The sequence below is a fragment of the Apaloderma vittatum genome, unplaced genomic scaffold (genome assembly GCF_000703405.1).
Source record: "Apaloderma vittatum isolate BGI_N311 unplaced genomic scaffold, ASM70340v1 scaffold10477, whole genome shotgun sequence".
Taxonomy (NCBI): Eukaryota; Metazoa; Chordata; class Aves; order Trogoniformes; family Trogonidae; genus Apaloderma; species Apaloderma vittatum.
In genome coordinates this window covers 128971-153953 of record NW_009726833.1, presented here as the reverse complement: position 1 = coordinate 153953, position 24983 = coordinate 128971, and the positions used below count along the sequence as shown (strand labels likewise).

General features: G+C 38.6%; 1 protein-coding gene across 1 annotated transcript in view; it reads left to right on the top strand.

The window, feature by feature from the left end:
- Positions 1-965: 965 nt before the first annotated feature.
- TBC1D1 (TBC1 (tre-2/USP6, BUB2, cdc16) domain family, member 1) overlaps positions 966-24983 on the top strand; it is a gene marked incomplete at its 5' end in the record, with an annotated part of 58214 nt that continues 34196 nt past the window's right edge. Inside the window, 12 exons of the mRNA XM_009873448.1 lie at positions 966-1499; positions 4663-4752; positions 9128-9232; positions 9831-9963; positions 11399-11490; positions 13111-13221; positions 16148-16276; positions 17585-17671; positions 19302-19591; positions 21176-21304; positions 23635-23754; positions 24914-24983. The exon at positions 24914-24983 is cut by the window's right edge and continues 55 nt beyond it. Of these exons, the coding sequence (XP_009871750.1) occupies positions 966-1499; positions 4663-4752; positions 9128-9232; positions 9831-9963; positions 11399-11490; positions 13111-13221; positions 16148-16276; positions 17585-17671; positions 19302-19591; positions 21176-21304; positions 23635-23754; positions 24914-24983 (1890 nt within the window). The remainder of the gene's footprint in view (positions 1500-4662; positions 4753-9127; positions 9233-9830; positions 9964-11398; positions 11491-13110; positions 13222-16147; positions 16277-17584; positions 17672-19301; positions 19592-21175; positions 21305-23634; positions 23755-24913) is intronic.

The following is a 24983-nucleotide window of genomic DNA, read 5'->3' as shown; positions in this document are numbered from 1 at the left end:
AGTAGGTGTCCTGATTTGAGCTAAACCAGAACTAGTTCTGTTCAAGTTCCAGCTGATGCTTGACAGAAGAAATTTCTTTTGTCAGGAAACTGCAGAAGAAGCTTAATCACTTAGACTGGTCAAAGCAGGGGGTTGTAACCAAGCATCATCCTCGCAGCAGCTTAGCAGGTAGCATATGCGTGTTCCTACCTTATAACCATTTCAGAAACTGTGACCGTTTACTGTTACTTCAAATAGATCAGATGGTAGTTTGGGTTTTGTTTATAATTACATCATCTGTGGGCTGTAGCATGTTGCTCTCTAATACAGATGCCCTGCAATACAGATGCAAGTGATACTGTATGTGAAAGTAATATTGAGAGTGTCATGTAGGATGATAGAATAAAAATGAAAATCTAAAATAATGAATATGTTTCTTTTAAAAACACAACTTTTTACAGTTTAACAACACGTCAAGCATCAAACTGCTGTAACAACATAACAACTATTATGAAGGTGAAAGCAAATTTGCAAGAGATACGTTAATCTACATGACATGAATGCTTGTGTAAGAGAAGGGAGTGAGAAATACCATTTAATTAGTCTGTGGCTTCTCTTACACTTTCTGAAGTATTTTTATCTTTCTTTTTGAGTTTGAATTTGTCATGTTTTGCATCTGAAGGAATCAGTGTAAGTTTTACTGAGAACACAGAGCATTAAAAGAAGCAAAACTCTTTCAACAAAGTGTTGATGATGGTGAACTCCTGACAGGGAGATAAATGAGCAATTCATCTAGTCAGTGTTTAACTTTTAGAATGTGTCTGTTGGACAAATATAGGATCACTTAAATTGATCTTTCAAAAAACAAAACCATATTAGTCATTCCAGAAAAACAACAGCAGGGAGCACCTCTTAGTGTTGCAACTTGTTTGTTATAAAGCACCAGATGCTAATGTTGGTTTGTGGTTTTTTTCTTCCTCCCATAGGTGCCTGAAATTATAAGCTCTATTCGACAAGCTGGAAAAATTGCTCGGCAAGAAGAGTTTCAGAATAATCACTCAGATGTTGAAGACCCTTTTGCCAAAAAGTTTGAGGTGCTCTTCTGTGGTCGGGTGACAGTAGCACATAAAAATGCACCTCCAGCACTCATAGATGAATGCATTGAGAAATTTAATCGTGCAAGTTGTACAGAAAAAGCAGGTTTTGACTCATCATCCCAACGACATGAAACTGCCAATAACTTCGGAGGCTTCTCTTTCAGCAACAAATTTCGGTCTGTCTTTCAGCCCTTGGTCAGTGAAGAAGAGGAGAAAAGGCCAATTAGAAAATCCTTTTCTCAGCCTGGGCTTCGTTCCTTTGCTTTTAAAAAGGATTTGCAAGAGGGAGGCCATAGGAGTAACAGCTTTGTCAGATCCTTTGAAGAAGATGCAGTTTCACTGAACCTAAAAAGTCAGCTTATCTATGGACACAGTGTTGTGCAACCAACAGACATTGCAGAAAACCGGACGATGTTGTTTACGGTAAAGCAAGATTTGCAGCTCATGGTGGTGTTTTCGCATCTTGGAGCTTGGAGTGGCAAACACCAAAGCAGATGTTCTGACAGATGGCAGTTACTTCTTTGATAACTCCATTGCAATTGTCAGAGCTTAACTTAAACTTGCCTATTTCTCTAGAGAGCATTACCAGTCAGTGTAAATTGTTTTAGGAAGTTAAAATAAGTTTATATTAAATAGTTTAAAACAGCATTACCTGAAACACTGTGCTTCTAAAGATAGTTTTTAGAAAGCTACAAGTTAGTACATAATTATACAATTGCAAAATAGTATGTACAATTACACTAACTAGTAACAGCAGATGTAAATGTCCAGGTGAATGAGTTACCTGTAACTGGAGCGGAAGGACTAAACCGTGACTGGAGGCTAACAGATTTTATGTCCACAATAAGCAGTGTAATTCATGAAGGTGTTCCTGCTGCGAACATGTCTGTGTGATGATGATGTGGTAACTTCCCAGGCTACTACTGCCTCCACTCCTGTCCTCCTTTTGTGTGGCTAGCAATGCCTTTGCCTTGATAGCTGAGCAGCAAAAGTATTTTTCAAAACCTGAGAAACAAGTAAAGAGTGTTATTTGCTCCTTCTCTAATCCTCATGATAGAAAAGTTACAGAACATATTTTATATGTCTTGTGTCTTACGAACGTAAGGCAAGCCTGGAGCTGATATTCCAATGGCTATCACAGAATCACAGAATATGAGGGGTTGGAAGGGACCTCAAAAGATCATCTAGTCCAGCCCCCCTGCCAGAGCAGGATCACCTACAGTAGGTCACACAGGAACGCGTCCAGATGGGTTTTGAATGTCTCCAGAGAAGGAGATTGTAAAATAATCTTAGGTCTGTCAGCTGCTGTTGAGGTTGGGAGTTTTTAAGGGCAGTAACAGATGAGTGGGGGCAGTTACCGTAGGTTTTTTTTGGAGAGGGGAAACAGAAGCACTGCTTTAAGAGGGATCCCGTAAGTGTGTAAAAAGCCAACACACAGAGGAAGGTGTCGTTAGCTACAGCTTAATTAAAACTTCTGTTTAGTCATGTCAGATTGTCATTAGAGAGAGAAGTGAACAAGGAGAGAAATTTTATGCCCCAGTAAAAACAGTTTTATGTTTACCTTCTTCCACTCAGCATGTATTTCACACAGAAAATATAGATGACCTTTTTAATAATGCCTAATTTTTAAACAAATCCCAACTCTGTTATTAATTCATGGCACATATTTTTAGAGATGGGGGTTATAGGTGGACTGCTTTAGGTCCAGATCCTCTTACTCTGGTGAGTTAATTTTTAATTTATATTAAATAGATGCAACAGTTCACAAAGACGCACATAGCTTCAGCTTGAACATAATGTCAGTCACCTGCTGACAGGCCCGTCTCTAAATTTCCGGGCTCTGCTGATCTGGCTCTCTGTCTTGGGTAGTTTTTTGCCTAGGAAAATACTGTTTAGTACGTACAGTTGATATTCATTTGCCATTCAGTCTAAATTCAGCTGAATATAAGGAAGTGAAGGAGCTGTGGTTTGTGCCTCCGGTACCCACAAGCCAGCAGGTTGTAGCAGAGCTGAGTTTGCTGGGTGGCCATCCCCCTCTTGCAGCAGGTTCTGAGTAATGGTATGCCTGCAGCACGCAGCTTGGCTCATCAGTTTCTGTGTGGCTACGTAGGAGATGCTTGAAAGTAACTTTATACCCAGAGGAAAAAAAATTTGTTTGTTTTCTCAGTTGAACTTTGCACTTGGCTTTTCCCTAGGATTTCAGCAGAAGTTGGTGTAGGAGGTGTGAAAAATGTTCAGATGAGTTATCTGCTGACTCAGCTCACCTGGTTCAGACAATCCTGATTTTGGTATCTCTTCCTGCTCATTCCTTAGGATTTGATTTGTTTTTAGGCTTTTTTTCCTGGCTGCGTTTTTGGGAGGAGGGGAGATTCCCCCCCCTCCCCATTCAGTTGGTTTCACATGATCCCTGCTGCACTGGGACCAGGTATAAAAGGAATATGTGGGGCTGTGCCAAAAAGAAACTTCTTGTTGCAGGGAGGGGAAGGCAGCAGTGAGCAGGAGGTGGCTGCTGAGTAGGTTGGAAGGAATAACCCTGTGAACACGTGCAAGGTCAGCCCCAGGGACAATTCTGGGAAACCAGCAGAGAGTTGGGGAAAGCCATTGTGACTGGTTCAAGTGAAAGAAGAGGTGGAAAGGGAATATCTAGAACCATTTTTAGACACACAAAGGTGGCACATTTGACTTGATCCAGGATTCCTCCCTTCCCCCTTCCTTAAGAAATCACAGGTGTATCAGTGCTGCTGCTGTTTTTATGTGCATTTTTGGGGATTTGGTAGTGGTTGAAACTTCAGCAGGTTTGTCTAAGTCATGCTTGTGAATGCATTCATGTTCTACCCATCTTCCCTAAAATCTGATATGAGACTTGTCCTTAGCAGACTTTCTGATGTACTAGAAACCATGAGGAATTTAAATTTTATCTGTTAAAATGTTACAAAGATATTGCCAGAAGCTGAAAAATTGAAAGCAATGGTTTCACCTTAAAAATGCCCTTTGCTTATCAAAAGTTAGCATCAGCTTTTGGGTCACCACTGTACAAATGACCTCCAGATTTAATTTGTTTAGAAGATCTGTTTCAGTAAGCTCATTTGTTAGTTTGAGTTAAAGCCTTTAAATTAAATGCTCTGTGTGTCTTAAATAAATAATTAGGCTTTATAGGTAAAATAATTAGGTCATACAGGTAGAGTCACACACTTGGATTTAAATTTTAGGACACTTACATTAAATAGCTTTTGGAAATGTCATATGTGCCAAGACTGCAGAAAAGAAGAAAAGGGAATGTGAGTATATTTTCTCAGTGCAAAGCAAGTTACTTATGGTATAATATTACTGTCGTCTAACTGAACACTGTTCTTGGTCTCTTATCTCAAATGTGAAACTAAATCTCCATTCAGTAACGTGCAAAGCTCTGAATGCCAAGTCAATGTTGTTTCAGTGTTCTCTTTCTCTGGTAATACTACACTAATTGGTCTAAACGTACAGGTAGAAAAATAATTGAGATTTATGTCCAGAATACATTTTTATATCGAGACAAAAGGAAGTGTAATGTTATTTGTTATCATCTTGCTGTTTATTTTGCTCCTTTTAGATTGGCCAGTCTGAAGTTTACCTTATCAGTCCTGACACAAAAAAAGTAGCAATTGAAAAAAGCTTTAAAGAAATATCCTTCTGTTCTCAGGTAAGGTTGCAATGTATTTTTTCTCTCGTTTTTAGTTCAAATATTCTCCACTTGTGAATGCTCATGTACTCCTCTCCTAGCATTTCAAATAGATTCTCATTCCAGCAGTTTCAGTAATTACTATTGACAAGTTGCTAGTTAATCAGTAAATTTGTAAGACCATCATTCTTGTGTTTTACATTCTAAGTTTTGATAGAAGGACTCATTTCTGTGTGCGGTGGATGAGCAATGTGAGGTAGAAGGAACACCCTGGTCAGCTCTGGTTTGAGATTTTAGTGGGTGTGATTCACAGTTGTGCAAATCTGGGATTCTCTGAGCCATGTTTTTCAAGAAGTGATAACAAAAGGGGAAAAACGATATGTAAGAGTGATCTGAAAAATACTTTAAAAACCCTCCTTTTTTTTTTTTTTAAGAGTATAAGTTGCATGAGTATAGAATAAGACAATGCTTTGCCATGCAGAGGTAGTGTCTGTCTTGCACTTGAGGGCAAGCATGTTTCAGGGCCTCCTCAATCACTATTAATCCCTATTCCTTGTGCCAGAGAGTTTGATTCTGCGTCCTTCCGCCCCTCATCTTTGTGATTCTGACTTGGATTTTGCATGGACTACATGAGGGTGCAGTTTATCTAATGACTTATTTCATAGTATCATAGAATGGCCTAAGCTGGAAGGGACCTTAGAGATCATTTAATCCAGCCTCCCTGTCACCAGGGACACCACCTTTCGACTAGATCAGGCAACACATGGGGACCAAACAGGAATCGAACCTGCGACCTTAGCGTTGTTAGCGCTACGCTCAACTGACTGAACGGGACACAACATACATGTGTGAAGCCGTGGCAATGACATTGCGTGGGTTAGACAGCCCTGGCATTCACCCTCAGCTACTGCAGGAGCTCCGCAGTGTGAGGGCAGAGCAGCTGCCGTCACATCGAGAACATGGGACAGCTCGGGCAATTCTAGCACTGCTGGAATATCAACCTGCAGATTGAAGCAACTGTTCCTAAAGACATTTCATAGACCAGTTATTTTTCTTGATTAACCAGTGCAATGATGCAAGGAAGGCCTACAGGAAAACTGGAGAGGGAATTTTTACGAGGGCACATGGTGGCAGACAAGGCACAATGGCTTTAAACTAGAGCAGGGTAGATTTAGATTAGACATTAAAACCATAGAATTGTCAGGTTTGGAAGGGACCTTAAAGATCATCTAGTTCCATCCCCCCTGGCATGGGCAGGGACATCCCCAGTTTCCCCGGGCCCCCATCCAGCCTGGCCTTAAAAGCTTCCAGGGATGGGACTTCCAGCACCTCTCTGGGAAACCTGTGCCAGTGTCTCACCACCCTCATGGTGAAGAACTTCTTCCTGACGTCCAATCTGAACCGATCCATCTCTAGCTTCAATCCATTCCCCCTAGTCCTATTGCTACCCAACATCCTAAAAAGCCTCTCACCAGCTTTCTTGTAGGCCCCCTTAAGATACTGGAAGGCCACAATGAGGTCTCCTCAGAGTCTTCTTTTCTCTGGACTGAACAACCCCAGTTCTCTCAGTCTGTCTTCATAGGAGAGGTGCTCCAGCCCTCTGATCATCCTCCTGTCACGGTGGGGAGACACTGGAATGGATTGCCCAGAAAGGTGGTGGAGGCTCCATCCCTGCAGGCATTCAAGGTCAGGCTTGATGGGACTCTGAGCAACCTGATCCAGTTAAAGATGTCCCTGCTCACTGCAAAGTTTTGGATGCCTCAGCACTGGACGTGTTCAAGGCCAGGCTGGAGGAGACTTTGAGAAACCTGGTCTAGTGGGAGGTGTCCCTGCCCATGGCAGGGGGGTTGGAACTAGATGATCTTTAAGGTCCTTTACAACTCAAGCCATTCTATGATTTTTCTTTCACTAGCCATTTTCTGTTGTGCGTGGCATTATTTGTATTTAGTTTGCTTGTGTACTGGGTTTGATTCAGTTTAAGTGAATGGGGAAATTGAGTTTAATTCATTAAATTAGGATAGGGTCCTTAGAGAACACTTGATTCCTTTAAAACATGTTATAGATCATTTTAGTTTAAACCTCTGAATGAACTTGAAGTATAATTATATAAACAAATGTACATTTACTGAGGAATTTATCTTCCCAGTAGTTTAACTGAAAATTCACCTTGAGTACTGTGGGGCTTGGATAGGAGTAGGACTGGTATACTAGGGTGTGAATTTTACCACTCTTTCTTGCACTAGGAACTATTTTGCACTTGGCTTACTTGCATAGCGCACATCTACTCATTGAGAGAACTCCTTGCTCACAGGAAAGTCATTATCCTCATGTTCCCTCAGGCTGTCTGCTTAGGGAAGAGAAGCTAGTTGGGTAGACTTTGTGACTTGCACTGAAGGTCAGCAGATGATGGTGCTCTTCAGAGCTTATTGAACTCTCCCCAGCTGCCTGAAGAGTGTGCTGCTGAGTGGCTGAAATGTCAGTTGGGCAAGTGTCGGTATTGGGATACAGAGAGCTTTCCCCCCGAGTAGGCACGTTTCAGAAGACTCAGCAGAACAATCTTATGGAATCATCTGGATCATGCAAGAACTTTAATAATCTTTTCTTGAAGGCACTGGTTACGGGAGAACAGAATCAGTAGTTAATTTCCAGAACGCCCAGTCCATCAGTGAGGTGTTATAATGGCAAAAAGAATTATGTGGTTGTGGGGCAGTATCTGACGTAGCGAACCTGAAACAGCTGGGAGCGTTTAACAGCTGGGAGCGTTTGCCAGCTCCTGGCACCTCACATGTTTGTGAGCAGGGCTGTGATCCCAGCTGGGCTCCCTCCGTCACAGCAGTTGATTTTACAGAAGAAGAAACGGGCTTTCAGAAGAAGAGACATGAGCTGGGAGGTTTGAGGAGGGCACTCAGCGTGTTCTGTGCACATCTCTGGTGTGGATGACGGAGGGAGTGAGTCTGTAGGTTGCATCAGCCTGTTCTTGCTCTGTCACGTAGCTGCCTCCTAAAAGGCTTAGCCTGGACACCCATTGGAGCTAGAGCTGGAGAAGCTGCGGGCTTTACGTCATTTGAATGTCCTTCCCATCTTTTTGTTCTTGGGGCATATTAGTGCCTGGCGTTGGTGCAAAAAAAGCCTTTGTAATCTATGTGTAATTGTCACACCTCAACAAAGCAGGTGTCTCCATATATCTTAAATCATTTCCTTTGTTCTGCTGGCATGCTCTGGAGGTTTATTGTTTGACAGATAAGACAAAAGCGTTTATTTGAATTACTTAAGGATATCTGATGCTGTAATGTTCTTTCTTGGAACACCCAGCCATTCTTTTTATGGAAATATTCACTTATGCTTTTTAAATGCTTTTGTAAAATGTTTGCTTCATGATAAAAAGACAAAGAGAACATTCGCTGATACTTACTATGTTAACAAGGAAAAACAAATAAAACAACAAAGTCCTACATGGTATCTTCTGATTGTTTAAATTTCACTGAATTTTCTGATTTATGATTTTTGATACAAGTTTGTTGCCTCTCTTTACCTGATTGTAATGTTGTGCCATGACAGCTAGAATGTAGCAAAATGGTGCTGAGTAGAATTGAATTTCTATAAACAGGCTCTACCACTGTGAACGTAATTTATCATCACAAGTTTTATGGTTTTATTTAAACCAAGAACGTTGTACTGAGGAGACAAGCACTGCGATCACCTAACTCTATTCATCTACAGGTCTTTTCATAGAAGAAAAATAATTCTCATCAGTTAAAAAAACCCTTCTTAGCATTTTACCAGGATGTACTGTTTATCTACTGTTGCATGTGGGTTGGGCCTGAATTTGCAAGCCTTTTAGGAGAAATAAATGCTTCCATGAATGATCTTTGAGTAATATATTTAACCTTTTTCATTCATTAACCAGCCAAACTTTTCTTTAGATGAAAAAAAGTATATTTGCTTATCCGTCTTTCACTATTATTTTGACTTGCTCTTATAAATATAGAGAAATTGTTGACTGCTTAAGCAAAAGAGAAGAAAACCAGAGTATGAGGTTTTTGTGGGGTTTTTTCCACCCCTGCTATTTCAAATATTGAGTAAAACCCGTCCTGAATGGTATTTAGTCATCCCTGTAACTGTTTTCCAGTGGCTCTGTTATAATTCAGTCATTAAATAAAGCAAAAATACACAAATAGCAAACAACCTCTGACTTAAGTGAAATTAAAAAAAATCATAAAGTAATAGATTCTGTAACAGAATAGATTTTTATGGCCAGATTACTGTAGCTGTAACAGAGATATGTGACCTATCTGTAGTGCCCTTGGGCCTTTCATGCTTTTGTTACTGGAAAAATTACAGGTACAAAATGTCAAAAGCGAATATGACTACTTCACTACTGTTGTTTTTGTGCTAGGGAATTAGACATGTGGATCACTTTGGGTTCATCTGCAGAGAGTCTTCAGAAAATGGAGGCTTCCACTTTGTTTGCTATGTCTTTCAGTGTACAGATGAAGCGCTGGTAAGTGAAAGAAAAGTGTAATAGAATATTAGACGCTAAAAGTCTTCTATTGCTCCATGCTCTGTATTTTGCTGAATGACTTCAAATCCTGCTCCACTCATAAATGTAATTATTTCACATATGTAACTAACATACCAGTCTGTAAAAGAACTTTCAGTTTGTTTCGCAGGCAGAAGTTAAAATACCCTTTAAAATTCAATTAAAAAATCCCTTCATTTTACAGGCTTAGACTGTATATACCTCTTTTTTTGGAAAACTTTTTTTCCCCATGTGCCTGTTCAGATAAGCCGGACTACAGTCCTGTGCTCTAGGTCAGGCCAGTGCCTCACAGCTGCAGTAAGCTTTTTTACCACAGACAAGTTTCTAGATAGAGGTAATATCTTTTATTAGACCAATGTAATAAAATTGGGTGGCCTGGAAAAGATAGGACTTCATGGTGAGTTTTGACTTGCTTGTGTGTGTTTGTGCACAAGAAAAGCACAGGAACAACTTTTCTTTTTAATTGTAAGCACATTGCCAAACAAGCGTCAGTATTAGTCTAAAAGACGGTTGTTTGCATTAAGGAAAATTCTATACTTCTTCACTCTGTTCTTTTCAGGTTGATGAAATCATGATGACATTGAAGCAGGCTTTCACTGCAGCTGCTGTGCAGCAAAATTCTAAGGCACAGCCCCAGCTCTGTGAAGGATGTCCTATGCAAAGCCTTCATAAACTCTGTGAAAAGATAGAAGGTGAGGTTCGAAGAACTTTCTTGTTGAATATTTTTTTCTAGCAGTTTTATTGGGGACACTCTTACGTGTGAAACTCGTAAAGGGAATGAATGATTAAAAAGAACTTGTGACTTGGAACGGAGGGTTGAAAGCCAGTCTTTTTATTTAGAGGACTGCAATGACAAGTTATCTGAAAGGTAATAAGAATTTTCAAACAAAAGCTAGGCTTTTTTCTTGTATTTTAGTTGAATTTTTGAAAACTAATTGAGAGTCTAAATATCACTGAATTGCAGCTAGCTTGACTCTATTAGCAGAATAAATCTAGGGGATTGAAGATAAGAAACTTCTCGAGACTACGTGCTGCGATAGCTGTGACCTGCTGTCCTATTGAATCCACTTAGATACTGGCATGACGCTACCACTAAACACGAACCTAACAGTGTGCTTTTACTGTGTGTGTTTGTGGTGTTGACCTATGCTCCTTCGTGAAAATTCGTCAGTTAGAATTGTAGTTGCTGCCCAGAAACAGAATTCAAGGCAAAAAATAACCCTCTTTGCATGTCAGCAAATTTCACAGTCTGGTTTTGTTCATTTAAGTAATGTCTGGGGTGAATAAAGGGCAACAGCAGCTTGTCAGATCACATGATAGTAGTAGCTTATTGGACTAAAACCTATCTAGTATTAATTTGATGAAACTGGAGAACTTCCAAAACTGCTTTTCACTCAATTTTGGTCTTCAGCTATGGGGTTTTTTTCACACATTTCGTATAGACAAGTGATTCTTAATGCCTTTAATTATTCCATCTGGTTAATTGTATTGTCTGTTTCTGAGGGAGAAATGCCGCAATCAGAAACTGAAGTACAAAATGCTGTTGATGGTTTGTTGTTTTTTCCACAGAAAAGAGAGGAAAGGAATTTAATCCAGGATGAGAGCAGAAAATGTAATCTGAATGAGGGGGTAGTCTGCTTTAGACTGTCAGTAAATGTTTTTAGCAAGAGGCAAAACAAGAATTTCACTAACATGCTATAAATTTACTCTTTTTCAGAAGAGGCCAAGGCATACAAGTTGGAGAAAATCAATGAAAATTATTTTTATACCACAAGTAAAATGCAAGCAGTACGGCATAAAACACCATCAAAGCAGTCTGCTAAAATGCGTTAGATTGTGGGTTTATTTTATCTTGTGTGATAATGGAATCTTCAGCTAAGAGTATAATCCTGGTCTGTGCTCAGTAAATCTCCTTGTAGAGTTTGTGTCCCTCATTTTAAAGACATGAGTTCGGTAGTAGCTTTAAATTAACCTGGAGTTCTTTCTAGTGCCCAGTTACGAAATCAACTCAGAGGGTCAGCTCAAATAACTGATCAGCTTTAGCTTAAATTGTGTGCATATTTATGTGATTGATTATTTCTGACAAATTTGACCCTGTGATTTGTTCTTTTTTGTTCCTTTTGGTAGGGTTACACCCTTCTAAGACTAAACTAGAACTACAAAAGCATCTAACAACACTAAATAACCAAGAGCAGGCCTCTGTTTTTGAAGAGGTTAAGGTAAGCTCCCTGTTTCCCAGAAGATTTTAAAGGAAGTGTTGTTTTTTCCTAACATCATTGTGAAACATCAAAGTTATTTTGGGTTTTTTTGCAAATAATTATCTTTATTTAATAGACTGTTAATCACCCTGTGCTTTAATTACAATATCATTATTTTTCTAGAGCTGTTTAAAAAATCATCTGTTGATGAAAATAGCTTATTTTACTGATTTTTCTTCCCCTAATACTACTTGTTCTCCATGGAAATGCTGACTTCTCACTGAGGAAAACTGCACAGGTGTTTTTTTTTTGGGTGAAGGCAGTAATTTGCACTGTAAGAATATTCAGCTGTTACTTTGACCAAAATGAATTATGGTAACATTTCCAGATCAGAAAATTTCCTGCCTGAAATTTATCCTAGATCTTAATACTTGTCAAACTAACTAAGAAGAGTTAACTTTCATATCTTTTGAATGAAATCCATTCTATGACAGAGAAAGCAGAGCTGGGTTTAAGACAGACGACATTGTAGGAAATGCCATTGAGATTGGCACACTATTGAAGATTAGGAAATTTCAGACTCTTTAAAAGTATTTCCTTCCTCTCTTGAGTCATTTCAGTCCTTTTGTGTGTTCCTTGTGACAGTTTTATCTCCAGTACCAAATTTGGAAGTTACTCTGTGGGAGGAATTCCATGAGCTAAGTAATTTCGTAGTATACAGCAACTAGCTGGCACTGTTGCCTTCTGGTGTGCTGCGCACATCTTTACAGTCTAAAGCTTCTGATAGTCACAGGAAACTGTTAATCGCTTCTGGTGAGAGTCTGCAAATGATTAACTTGCTAAAACCAAGAGTAAAGTAAGTCTCTCCTGCCTATCTTTTTCAGCTAATTTTTTGAGTTGAACTGCCTGAAATTCTAGGTGCTGCATCCTTAGAGTGCTATATGTTGTAACAGTGATTTGCAACTTCCTAAGGGTATTTTTATTAATCTGATGGGCTGCCCTGGCATTAGCTATTTCATACTGTATCCTCTGCATTGCATCGATAGACTTAAAACAACATATGCTTTTCAAACATCAGATTTCTGGGATTTAATTCTAAAGTAAATTGTTTTTAAAACGTTTTCTTTTACAATAATTCACATCTAAATAGAATGCAGCAGAGACAGCTATGTTCACCTTGTGCACTAGTTTTTTAAAATACCTATGTCATTTCCCAAAAATTAAATGTCCAGTGGGAAAAAATTCTAGAAGAAGGGTTGTGCTACATAACTGGAAGACAGTATTTCACATGGGCTACAAACTCAGAACTACAGTGTTTTGGTTTTCCTTACCTCAAAAACAAATTGGCAAAAATATTTTCAAGTCTTTATCTGCTTGTGGCGATTTGATACCCACAGAGTTGTCCTTTATCTTTCATGTAAATTCTGTCATGTATGAAGTGAGGTCAAGAGTTTCTCTGGCTGTGTTGCTGCTTTGCCTGGGACACTGGTGTCCTCTGGTGGACTGCAGCAGTAGCGTGAACTGAGTTGAACTTGTTCTTACAGTAAAGACATATTGACAGTAACAAAATGAAAAGCGTAAATATTTGATAACTATTATACAGATACATAATTACTGTGCTTGTGGTGTTTTCAATTAAAGAAATTAAGACCAAGAAATGATCAGAAAGAGAATGAATTGGTTATCTCTGTTTTGAGAAACATGTATGAAGAAAAACAGAAGGACCATGTTCATATTGGAGATGCAAAACAGGTAAGTAAGCATTTAGTTTTAGTTCATGTGAGGAGGACCCAGAAAAAAAAAATCTTTCATTCCATTTTTATATCTTTCTAAAGGCAAAATTCTGTCACTGGCATTTTTGAACTTTAAAATGGTGAACACTGTTTTTTCTTATGGCATAAGATAGAAGGAAGATCTAGATATAAGAAATTTTTTACAATGAGGGTGGTGAAACACTGGATCAGGTTGCCCAGAGAGGTAGGTGGTAGATGCCCCATCCCTGGAAACATTCAAGGTCAGGCTTGTTGGAGCCCTGAGCAACCTGATCCAGTTAAAAGATGTCCCTGCTTGTTGCAGTGAGGTTGGACTAGATGGGCTTTAAAGGTTCTTTCCATTCCAAAACATTCTACGATTCTAAGATGATGATTCAGAAGCTGTTGTCATGTGCTAAAGCAGGCATACCTCAGGTTTTGAGTTACCGGTGCAATCTGATTTCAGGGCTGAGAGAGATGCAAACAAGATAGACTACTAACTTGTTTCTTTCCTCTCGCTGCAATGAAAATTCAGTGTATGTGAGAGACTTTGTAATGGCTTTCAGCTGATCAGTGGCGTTTGTCATCCCGCTGTCTGTGTGAGTCACTATCCTGAAAAGGCATCGGATATGATCCTTGATAAAGACTATTACATTTACTTGGCAGCTGAAAGTTACAAACCACCATTTGAAATAGCCTCAAGGTAGAATAGCTGAGGGGGATTGCTGACTGAACAGCAGCAGAGGCTGTCATTCATTTCTAAATAGCTGAGCTACCCTTCACTCTATATCAGGTTGCATCGGTGTAGTTTAACTGACTGCTTATACAACACAGTTAAGATTTTTCAAAAGGTATTAATGATTTTGGATGTCTTGTTTTGTGACTAACTAACCTGAGACACCTTGAGGAGGTCTATATTTAGAAGAGGATCACACCCGTTCTCTGGAAACTTTCAGTTTTGATCATTTGACCCCTTTGAAAATCTTGTCTGTCTCACCACTGCTGGCTGGTGGTGATGGCTGTTGGCCATTTGTGATATAAACTAGCAGATAAATACATGGAGAGTAATTAGGTCTCTGAATAAATAGGGGAAATAGCAGCAAGTCTTCACTTAGTATTTGTTGGCTTTGTTAATCTATTCTGCTTTTGTGACTTACTGGGTAATTATTCAGTACCCTGAGAAAGCAGGAAGAAAACTCTGCATATTTTATTCTCTGATTTTTTTTATCATGGGCATCTCTCCAGAAATACATTTTTAAGAAAAAAGCTTTGTAGTTATGGCATGACAGGAGGAAACATTGCCTGAAGTCATCTATCATCATATGTGAAATATTTTTATTTAGTTTAATGCCAGCTGATGACCAAATAGTTGTCAGTCACAAATGGCTTGGAAATATGGATATACAAAACAAGATAGTATCTTAATATGTTTTTGGAGTGATTTGAAAATTCTGAAAGCCTAGTGTAATCTGATTTTTGGTTCCTGGAACCGAAATTTATTAATCTTAGGCTTATAAAGATGCCAGTGCTCTAAGAAGAGAGTTGACTTGCCCTCAGCCCTTCATTTGTAATAGCATAACATTTTATATTTACTCTGATAATTTATTTCCAGAGCTGTGTAATAGCAGATACCTTTGGACGTGTACTCTGGCAGTGTTATTTGTCACAGCAATCATTAACTCCTAACATCCTGATGTCCCTGTTCCCTTCTTTTCTGCATAAGTGTTCACTTTCATGGTTTTCATCACCTTTTTTTTTAATATTTAACTCAGGGGTGGAAAAAATGAAATCTGATACTAGTATGCATTGGGTTGGCTCAGCCGGATTTTGGTGGCGGCAGGGGGGGAGCTTCAGGGTGGCTTCTGCAAGCTTCCCAAGTTTGATAGAGTGAGAGAGTGGCTGTGTGGGTACCTGGCTGCCGGCCAGGGTTAAACCACTACATAGTATATGGACCTTATGTAACAAAAGTTACCTTAAAAGTAAGTGTCTTTTCTTAAGACCATAATAGCAGACAGCATCTGATTTACCCTTTGAGGATGACTGAAGATAAAGACAAAATTACAGAAGCCTGTAACTTTGTCATACTGGAAGTAGGATGCTTTAAAATTACATCTAGACAGGACTATTTGGTGGTGGTGACGATGTGCTGTTCAGCTGCCCGTATTATTAATAGTTACACAGATCAAGCATTCACATATCTGAAATTAGGGACAGGTGAAGAGCACTGGCAGCCTAAAGATAAACCCACAAAAATACCACTGAAAACGGGGCTCTGGTTTATACTGCAAATACTAGGTTTGGATGGTAATAGTTACATCATAGTGTCATTTTTGAGTTTGCTATGCTAGTCTTTGCCAGCACTAAAAAAAGGACTGCAATACTTACTTAAAAGCAAAACTCTCAATAGACTGTTAGCTTTAAGGTTGAAGTGTTTCTACTGGTGAAATATAGAAGAGGTAGTTTGTTTTACATCTTACTGCCTCTTAGCCCCATTTTAATATAATGGAGACACCTGAGAGTTTTTGTTAATTATGAGCTTCATCAGTTTTGATTAATTTCTTGGCTGAAGGAAGGTAAATCCATCAGAAATCTCTAATCTCTTACTCTTAAACATTTGGAATTTGTACAATTGTACTTTGGCATTAAAGAAGATTTGTCAACATAGCCATAAATCCCTATGAAAATGGCAGTTCTTCTGAAGTCTGCTATTACACTCCACACATTTAATTTCCTTTAAAAGTTTTCTTGGTCTTACATTAGGATAGTTTTTTAAAACTTCGGTGTAAGAATCAGTAGAGAAAAAGGAATGAAAAGCTAGGGACACCAGGAGAAATATTGATTCAGATTACAGAGGTCTTCAAACAGTTCACTGAGATTCTGCTCTGTGCTGTTGAGTATTTTATATTTATGTTTTAAAATACTTGCAGACTTCACAACCCCCTGCTGAGAATGCTGTAAATGAGGTGCCCAGCAGTGCTTCAAGATTCAGATTAGATATGTTAAAGAACAAAGCTAAAAGATCCTTGACAGAATCATTTGAAAGTATTTTATCACGTGTAAGTATCTTCACTTTTATTATTGCTGAACATAATGTGGTTTATTTATTTGAATAATAGAAAAGTCATATTTGTTATCTTCTCAGGTATAGCCAAGTGATTATTAAAGGCACAGTGACAAAAGCATTTGAGTGTATGTGTTAGAAGAAGATAAAGGAAAGCATGGCTTTGGTAGACAAATTAGTCCTGGAAAAAGTGAACTAATTACTAGATAAAAAATAATATATATATAAATTTCAAAAACTTAATATGAGTTTGAGCATGAGAACTTATGAAAAGTGACCATTGTTTTATTTCTCTTTCAGATTTAGAAAACTAAAAAGTAATTATAAATGTTCACTTCTTTTTATATAGAAGGAAATTATTAGGGAACTGACTAAGCATTCCTAATGAGATAGTATTAGTGACACTGATGAGTAATGGGGCATCTGAACTTGTAAATGCTAGAAATTATTTGAAGGCAAGTACTTACTGTTCTAATTTTTGCCATTTTTTGCTGACTGGCGTAAACTGTCTTCAGGTAAGCCCGGCTGTACATTGGTTGCATTTTCACTGCCATGTCGGTTTTAATGGAAATTCTTGATTTTGGTCAGATCTGAGGCAAAATGTTTCTTCTGAGCTTCAAGGAGACAATAGTCACTGTTGTGAATAATGATAACATTTTAGATTTTACCTGGAATAACTGTTCAAAGAGAACATAAAAAAGATACTGTTTAAAGTTAGCAAGATACAAGTTTCATAGTTGTGTCAGCATATAGAATCTGTCAGTAAGTTTCCTCTTATTTTTCTTTGTTACATAAAAACATCAGTCAAACAAATCACACAAAAATGAGCTTGAACAGATTACGCAAAAATATTTATGCTTTCTGATTTGTAGACTCTGAAATGATAATAACAGAAAATATGTTTTATTGTGTGTTATATTTATGTGGGTTTAGGTCTCTTGTAATAGATGACCTTTTCATTTCTTTATGTCATAGTAAGTATCTAGTGTGAAAATTCCTTGTTTGGAATATAGAAGGTACTTTAACAGTAGTTACAGTACATGTAATATGTGATTATGTATATATATCACGGAAAGCACATCATTGCCCGTGAGAATTCCTTAATTCCACAGGATCCTTTAAAATGCCAGTGAATGTCCTGAATGAAGCTTCTCTTTCTCACAGATGCAAAGGCTGTTCTTAGGCATTTCAGGAAATTAAATTTGATACTGTCTTTGACATATTCTGACTAGGTTATACAAATCTCTTTTTGCTCTGCCCTGTGTATCGGAATCTTAACTGCTGGTGTGATTTATGTCTACAGGGCAGTAAAGCCAGAGGTCCACTGGAGAGTTGTGGTGCTGTGGATTTAGATAGCTCCACATCCAGTACCTTAAGCAGCGCAAGTAAAGTAAGTAAAGCCTGGGCTGAATGGACATATTTAGAAACTTCAGATAATATTCCCTGAAACAACCAGTCAGGTGTGAAATGTGGTTACCAACGGCTCATAAAACTACTCTGTTTAACATCTTGCATTTTGTTTTGATTATTTTTGGAGGGGTACACAAGCTGATTGTATGTGAAAAGAAATAAAGCTCAGAACAGACGAGCAGGATGATAAAAACACTATCACAGAGTCGGGAGGGTAGGTGTGTTCTTCTTGTCCTACCTGTAGGAGTCCCACTGGCACTTGCTGATCAATAGGGTGTGTCTTTATTCCTGGGCTGAGTCCCCTTGAGGGTTTCAGAGCTGTTTTCATTTTTCATATATGTAACATTTTAGGTTGTGTGCAAGTCCTCTAAGAGACAACTTGAACAAAGTAGTTTCCCAGTTTACTCAGCTAACAGAGATTCAGGCTAAGAAATAGGAGCCACATGTTGATAGAATGATGATGTACAAGATGCTGTAAACTGTAGTTTCACTGGAGTTTTCCATAGCTTTTGACAAGACAGCGTGCATAGTAAGTCTGTGTTTCTGTTCTCCAGAAGTTTCAAGTTGGTTTCAGGCCTTTCAGTCTGTCCCCTGTGCTATAAAAAAACCCAGTCGGACTTGATGATCTTAGAGGTCTTTTCCAGTTTTAAGGATTCCATGGAACAAGAGTAGTGCAGCTGCATCTCGATTTTAATTAGGAATACCTTGCAGTGTATATAAACACGTATCCTGTATCTGTGTGTCTTACCATGTGTGTATATATGTGAAATAAAATACTACTTAACATCATCAGAATCTTGCAACGATGTACAGCAAACAAATGCAATAATTACCATGCTGCTGATTCTGATCTGGGTGGTTTCAGCCCTGAAAGCACATACTGTGAATGCAGGATTGCATTCATTAGGAACATAAACAAAAAAGGGGGTAATTTCTCCCTTTACATAATTAGAAAGCCTTTTAGTCTGAATAAAGCAATGTAAACAAACAACACAGAAGAAGCCAGTCTTCTTCACTGAAGGCAGCAAAGCACTTGGCGGACTTGGATTCTGCTCTAGGGCCTGGTCACCAACAGGCTTCTGACTTCAGGTAGTCAGGAGTCTGCTCTTTCTGCTTGCATTTTTAAAAGAGTCGGCCACTCTGCAGGAAACACATGAGGTGGGGAATGAAGTAAAATGTGTGGGTTTGGACTGAAACAGGCATCTAGTCATAGCTTTAACATCCTTTGTGTGAATCTTCAGGTAGACAAGAGAAGTACTATATTCTTAGATGGGGTGCTAAGCATACAGTACTCCGAAGTGCCACCTTTTTCATTGCTGTGACTGTTACCCAAACCTGATCCATCTATCCTCTTCTGACTCTGTTTCTTCTGAGTGGTATTTGACATACTGTAAAACACAATTACTCCCCGAATTACTTTTTCACTGTAAAATGGAGACTGCCAGTTGTTGACCTAAGTGATTAATAACAAAGACATAAAAAGTCAAAGATTCTTTCTTTCTGATAAAAATATGCAAGTTTGAAGCGGGCCTCTGTGGGATGTGAATAATGACATGGGTCTGCAACCTAAAAGATTGATGTATTGATAGCCTTATTTTTTGCATGGCTAGGAGCCCCCATTGTGTGAAAAGGAGAAAGACAGACTTCCTACGCTTCCGACAGAAAGTGCTGTCAAGACCAGCGGATCAGTGGGTGATCTCTCCAGCCACACAGATGATTCTCCTGCTGAGCAGTCTGTCACGTTACCTCAGCAAAGCTTCCGGAGGCGAGCAAACACACTGAGCCACTTGCCAACAGAAAGCCAGGAATCTCTGGTACCTGTTGAAACTTCACCGTCTGTTTCCCAGAGGAAACTTATGAGGTATCACTCAGTGAGCACAGAGACTCCTCACAAAATAAAGTAAGACTTACTGAAAAGCAGGCTATGATTTTCTTTCTTGAGGGCATGTTTGGGGATGATAATGGCATATCAGGTGTGTCCTCTTAATGGATAAGAAGCATATCACAGCAGTTGTGTATTGTTGTAGGTTTGTAGGTATTCTGTTTAAAAACACTTTTTAGCCCTGTGTGCTCCACAGGGCAGAAAAAACATGAGATATGTAGTTCCACAGTATGTGTCAAAAAGCTAAGCGTAAACACAACAAAGGGTTGGTCCTAAGGGGTTTGATTGTATTTTCACAAGCAATATTATTTAACTTTTGCTGGTTTGATCTGTGAGCAGTATAAATAAATGCAACTTCTTGTTGTCTATTTATAGAGGAAAAATCCAGTAGCATCTGTGATGCTTAAAACCTTGCTAGTTGGTGAATTCATGTGTTACTTGTAAATAACAAACAAAACTTACATAATTTGCCCAGCTGTTGATAGAGGTGAGGCTCCTGTCTGGCTTTTTCAGTAAGCCTATGTAGATTTTACTTGCAAAAACAAGCTAGTGCTTGCCTTCATGCTAATATTCTTTAAGCTGCCCTCCTTCAAAAGCCTGCTTCTACATCTCTAAAGTCTCCTCTTAACTGTGGCAGTTTTCTTCCCTCCCTCTATCTAGCTTTTTCCATTTACTATGGTAACATTTCTCTCTGAAAGCTTCTGTTTTACTGCCAAAACCGCTCATTTACAGAGGTTGGACAGTGGGAAATCTGTTTATTTTTCCCTGCAGGAGGCAGGGCAGTAAATGAACATGCCTGAAATAGGTGACGACAATGAAAAAAAAATAGAGAATTATAGTATTTGAAAGGAAACATAACCTGGGTTGCTTTTTTTGTCACTCCTTTGAACCTTTTAAATTCTAAAATATTAGAATGTTTTTGTAGTGCAGTTTAGGACTTACAGTGTTGGTCTGTTATCTTTATGAGAGTTGCCCTGATGCTTGTAGCTGCTTTTTCTATCAGTTATCTTACTGTAGGAATGCAGCTAAAAAATAAGTATATTTTTCAACTCCTTGTTTTTTTCAATTTGGCTTTGCTTATGTAGTTTTTGGTATGACTTGAGTGTGCCTACTCCCTCACATAAACCAAAAGAAATCACTGTTACTTCCCTTTCACAGCAAATGTACAGAATCAGAAGAAAAGTATGCTTAAAGTTCTCAAAAATCACTGGAATGCTAGACTTTTAACAAGTCTAGTGCATTTTGTGAGTGTTTTTGAACAGCTTACCTCAATTCATAAATTGTTTCTGAAGTGCAAATAAATTAATTTCTTCACATAGCATTTAATTTCTCATCCATTAGAATTCTTGTATTTAGGATTCTGCTGTTTGGGTTAAAATGTTCAGCCTCTTACAGTTACTGCATTAACTGTGAAAAACATAGGAAATGTCTCGTTTGTATATGCCAGGTCCCTTTCAAAAATTAGAGAAAGGATTTTATTATTTTACCCCCCCATGCCCTTTCCTGTCTTACTGTATTTTCTTCTTTGTGCTACCTCAACTTCATCGCTCTGGTTGGAATCCCACTGTACGATTTGAATGCATCTGCTGGCGAATCTGAAAGTTCTTCTGGTCAACTTGCACGTTCTCCTACTCTAGCTCGTCTTAATCCTTCGGCTTCTTCACCCAACTTTTTAAAATATCTAAGGCATAATTCAAGTGGAGAACCAAGTGGGCATTTTGCACAAAAGAGGTGAGCTAGCACCTGTACGTAGTTTCGGGTAGGGTTTGTTTTACCATGTCATAAATATGAAACTCTATAGTGTAAATAATTATAATAAGTTATTATAGACCAAGGGTGGCAGATTTTTGTGGGAGAGGAAACTCTTTACCTGCTCTGCTACTGGATGTAGAGCCGCTACGTACCTAATTTTGTGTTTTAATAAATAACAATCTTTCAGACACACGGACATGTGACTATCTGTAGAGCAGATTGCTCCAAAGCTACTTCTTGTTATGCAGCAGACAGAAGCACTGCTTAAATTGTGTGATGGACAAGTTGCCAAAAACCAGTGATCCAGCACACTCTGTCCCTCCTGAATCATTCAATTCTGTTGTGCTTTATTCATGGTAGCACAGAAACATATTAATATTCTTTTGTTCCTTACATTAAAGGCAAATTGACCAAGTTAACTCAAAGGGGCAAGAAATAGCAGGACTGTGGAGAGCTGATACAAGACACCCCAGAAACAACCAAAACCAACAAACAAACAAAAAAAAACCCCTGCACCCTCCACTCCCTCAAAGCCCAAGGACAAACAAACAAAAAACCCCAACACACCAGCTCATAGATTTGTCTTAGTTACTTTGAGCAATATCAAATGATACTTTCCATTCTTAGAACAAAAATAGAGAACACTGAGAAAAAGGACATTAATGCCTCATTTCCCTTAGAGTATGAAACAAGTAACTCCGTAAAAATCTTAACAATTAAACTCCTTCTTTAACCCCTTGAGCTCAAGCTGCTTATTTTAGCTCACAAAACTAATGAGATCAAATGTCCTTGGAAGTGCTGTCAACAGCCACTGGCCACTGAAAAGAAAGTTTTGTTGATGATGCTGTTCATTTTTTGGTCCTGTTCTCTTGGGTGAACATTTCCTGTTTCCAAAGGTGCTGATTTTTCTGATCCTGTGAAAACACTTAGCTGAGATCTTTGTGTCACAGTTCAGTTGTATTTGCAGAGTACTAACTAGCATCAAACTTAATTTAGCTTCACCTCAGAAGTACAGTAGGGCTCAGGGGAGGAAATGTGAGTCTATAGTGTCCTCTTTATTCTTCATTTTAATAAGACTTATTGAATCCTGAAGGTTAAATTCTCAAAAGTAGATTATTTTTTTTTCTTGTCAATTACAGTTGATAATGATTCTTCGTGCACAGTAGTTTCTCCCTCCCTTTCCCTGTCATTTAAGGGTATATCATATTGAACAAGACTGAAAATGGAAATCGATAAGGTTATGAACTGGGTTAATAACTCTAAATCAATAAAGTCAAATGGCCCAAGTTGACTGTGTTGTATAAATAAAGCTACTGTATGATTTTGATAGATTTCTACTGTGATTGTAACTGAAACCTGTTTGCAGGGCACACTATGCTACAGCCTTATCTCCTTTGTCCTGAGTATCAGCTTCATACTGTTGATTATCCCAGAGTATCCTCCCATCCAATTCACATTTTCAGAAGACGGTGCTAAATGCCATCTAGATATATCATTATGCTTTATCAGAAACAGTTCTTTCTTAAAATTAGTTTTTCATGAGTAAATTCTCCTACTCACTTTTTTTGTGTACTCTTCTGAGAAAATATCTTCTGGTATCCTTGGCCAAGTAATTTTCTATGTTTTCGTTCCATGGGGAAGCTTTTTGTTATCTGAATTGCTCTCACGTCCTTCTTCTGAATATGTTAGAGCCTTGTTATTTAAAGAGAAAGAGCAGAATTGTATCGGCAAGAAGCTTGTTGATGAAATTCAGTTAGTGCTCCTGTCTGTTGCATAAATAGAGCCACAGTCCTAATCAGTCGGAAGGCTAAGCCTTTAACTTAAAAGTTCCAAGCTTCAGTGAATAAAATGCTGTTAATGCTTTACAAAATGTTTTTTGCCAAAGTCTTACTTTTCATTTGCCACTATCATGATTATCAGTAGCAGCTTTTCCTAACCTTTTCCCCCAGACTTAGTCAATCATTGAAACCGATACTTAACTAAATATGCGGTGATGAAGTTGGCATCAGTTCTTATTAGAGTAAAGGAGCTTACTTGAAATAGGCACTAAAAATCTTGGGATATAACAAAGAATAAGAACTTTACTGGAAGTACTTTTATTTATGTTGGAACATTTTAGTTTGCTGAAACAAATATGTATATCAAAGTAGAACTTCGTTAGCAGTTTCAATTTTTACTTTGGTTTCCTTGATATTCAGGCCTTCAGGATTTAGCTGCTTTTTGTTGAAACTTAGCAGTTTGTATTATTTTTATTCTGTGGCTTTGTACTTCTTTTTTCTAAACTATACTTTTCCCAACTGCACTCTCAGCATCTCCTACCGTACTGCCTTAAGGAAAAAGCTTCATTCTTCCTCTTCTGTGCCAAATTTCTTAAAATTTCTGGCTCCTGTAGATGAAAATAACACCTCTGACTTTAGGAGCACAACAAGGTAGGGTTCTCTCATAAAGCCTGGAGGTAAAACTATATTTTCAAAGGTTTCTTTGTCTGAAATATTTCAAATGCTTCTCACACTTGCAAAATCTGATTTGTGCAACAGTTCACTTGCATGTATTCTGCATGTGATTGCTGTGAAAAGGATGGAGCCATCCCAGACTCCTCTCCCATTAAGATTGCAGAACTTAGCCATTTTGATGTAGTAATGGTCATGCAACTTCCATCTATGTATTTCTGTGACCATTCCTACCAAAGGACTGTATTAGTAGTTTTCAGTTAAGAGAATATGCATGGTTCATCCTAAAGCAATGTCAGTGTTTTCAAATTGGAAGGAGAGGAGAGTGGCCTATAAAATGCTCCTCCCAGTTGCTGCCAGAGCTATTTGATGTTAATTTTTTCCTTTCAGCTTCAACAGAGACTCATGCAACCATTTAGCCAGTGGCTGGAATAAAGCAATAAAGGGTTTAAAGATGTTATGGGTGAAAGTTATTAGTGGGATTTGTAGTAGGAAAACAGTATGGCTGTTCACTATTTCATTTAACATTCTGAATAAAGGTTTCCATATGTCGTTTGTGGATTACATTAGACAAGTAACATCCAAGGTTCCTGGGTGCTGTTCCCAGATTTGTGGCTTATTGCAGATGGTTACTCACTTAAAAGTTTTGTGTAAGTCTGTGCTGTGAAGGAATATGTTACATGCCCAGTTCCTAGAACGCTGGAAGTTTAGTTGGTGTTTATAAAGCTCCTTGATGTGTGTTGATAAAAGGCATCAGCAGTTCTTTGTGTCTCCTGTGAAGAATTGCTGGATTTTGTGGAACACATTTAAATAGCAGGATGGTAAAGATATGTTATGGTGTGTGTGTCTTTAATGTGTTGTGTTCAATACACTGCTGCAAAGAAAAGAGTTTTAAAACTGGAGAAGGCAGGTTGCACAGAGCTGCCAGTGCCTTTTGGTGAACTTAAAGGATGTTTGCAGCCTTGTATAAGCCTGCTGTCACAAAGCAAGCTTCACCTACCTGGCACTAAGAGCTTGACCCAGCATGTGCACAGCACACTGCACTCCTTAACTGATGGCTCCTGTTGAAGACTCTGTCGCTGCTCCTGGCAGCTTGAGGTAACCTACTCACCAGCCTTTCTGTGTTCTGCAATTGTAGCGACTGCGAATCTAAACACAGCCAGCAGGCCATTGGTGCAGACAGCCCTGTAAGGGCTCGACGGCATTCC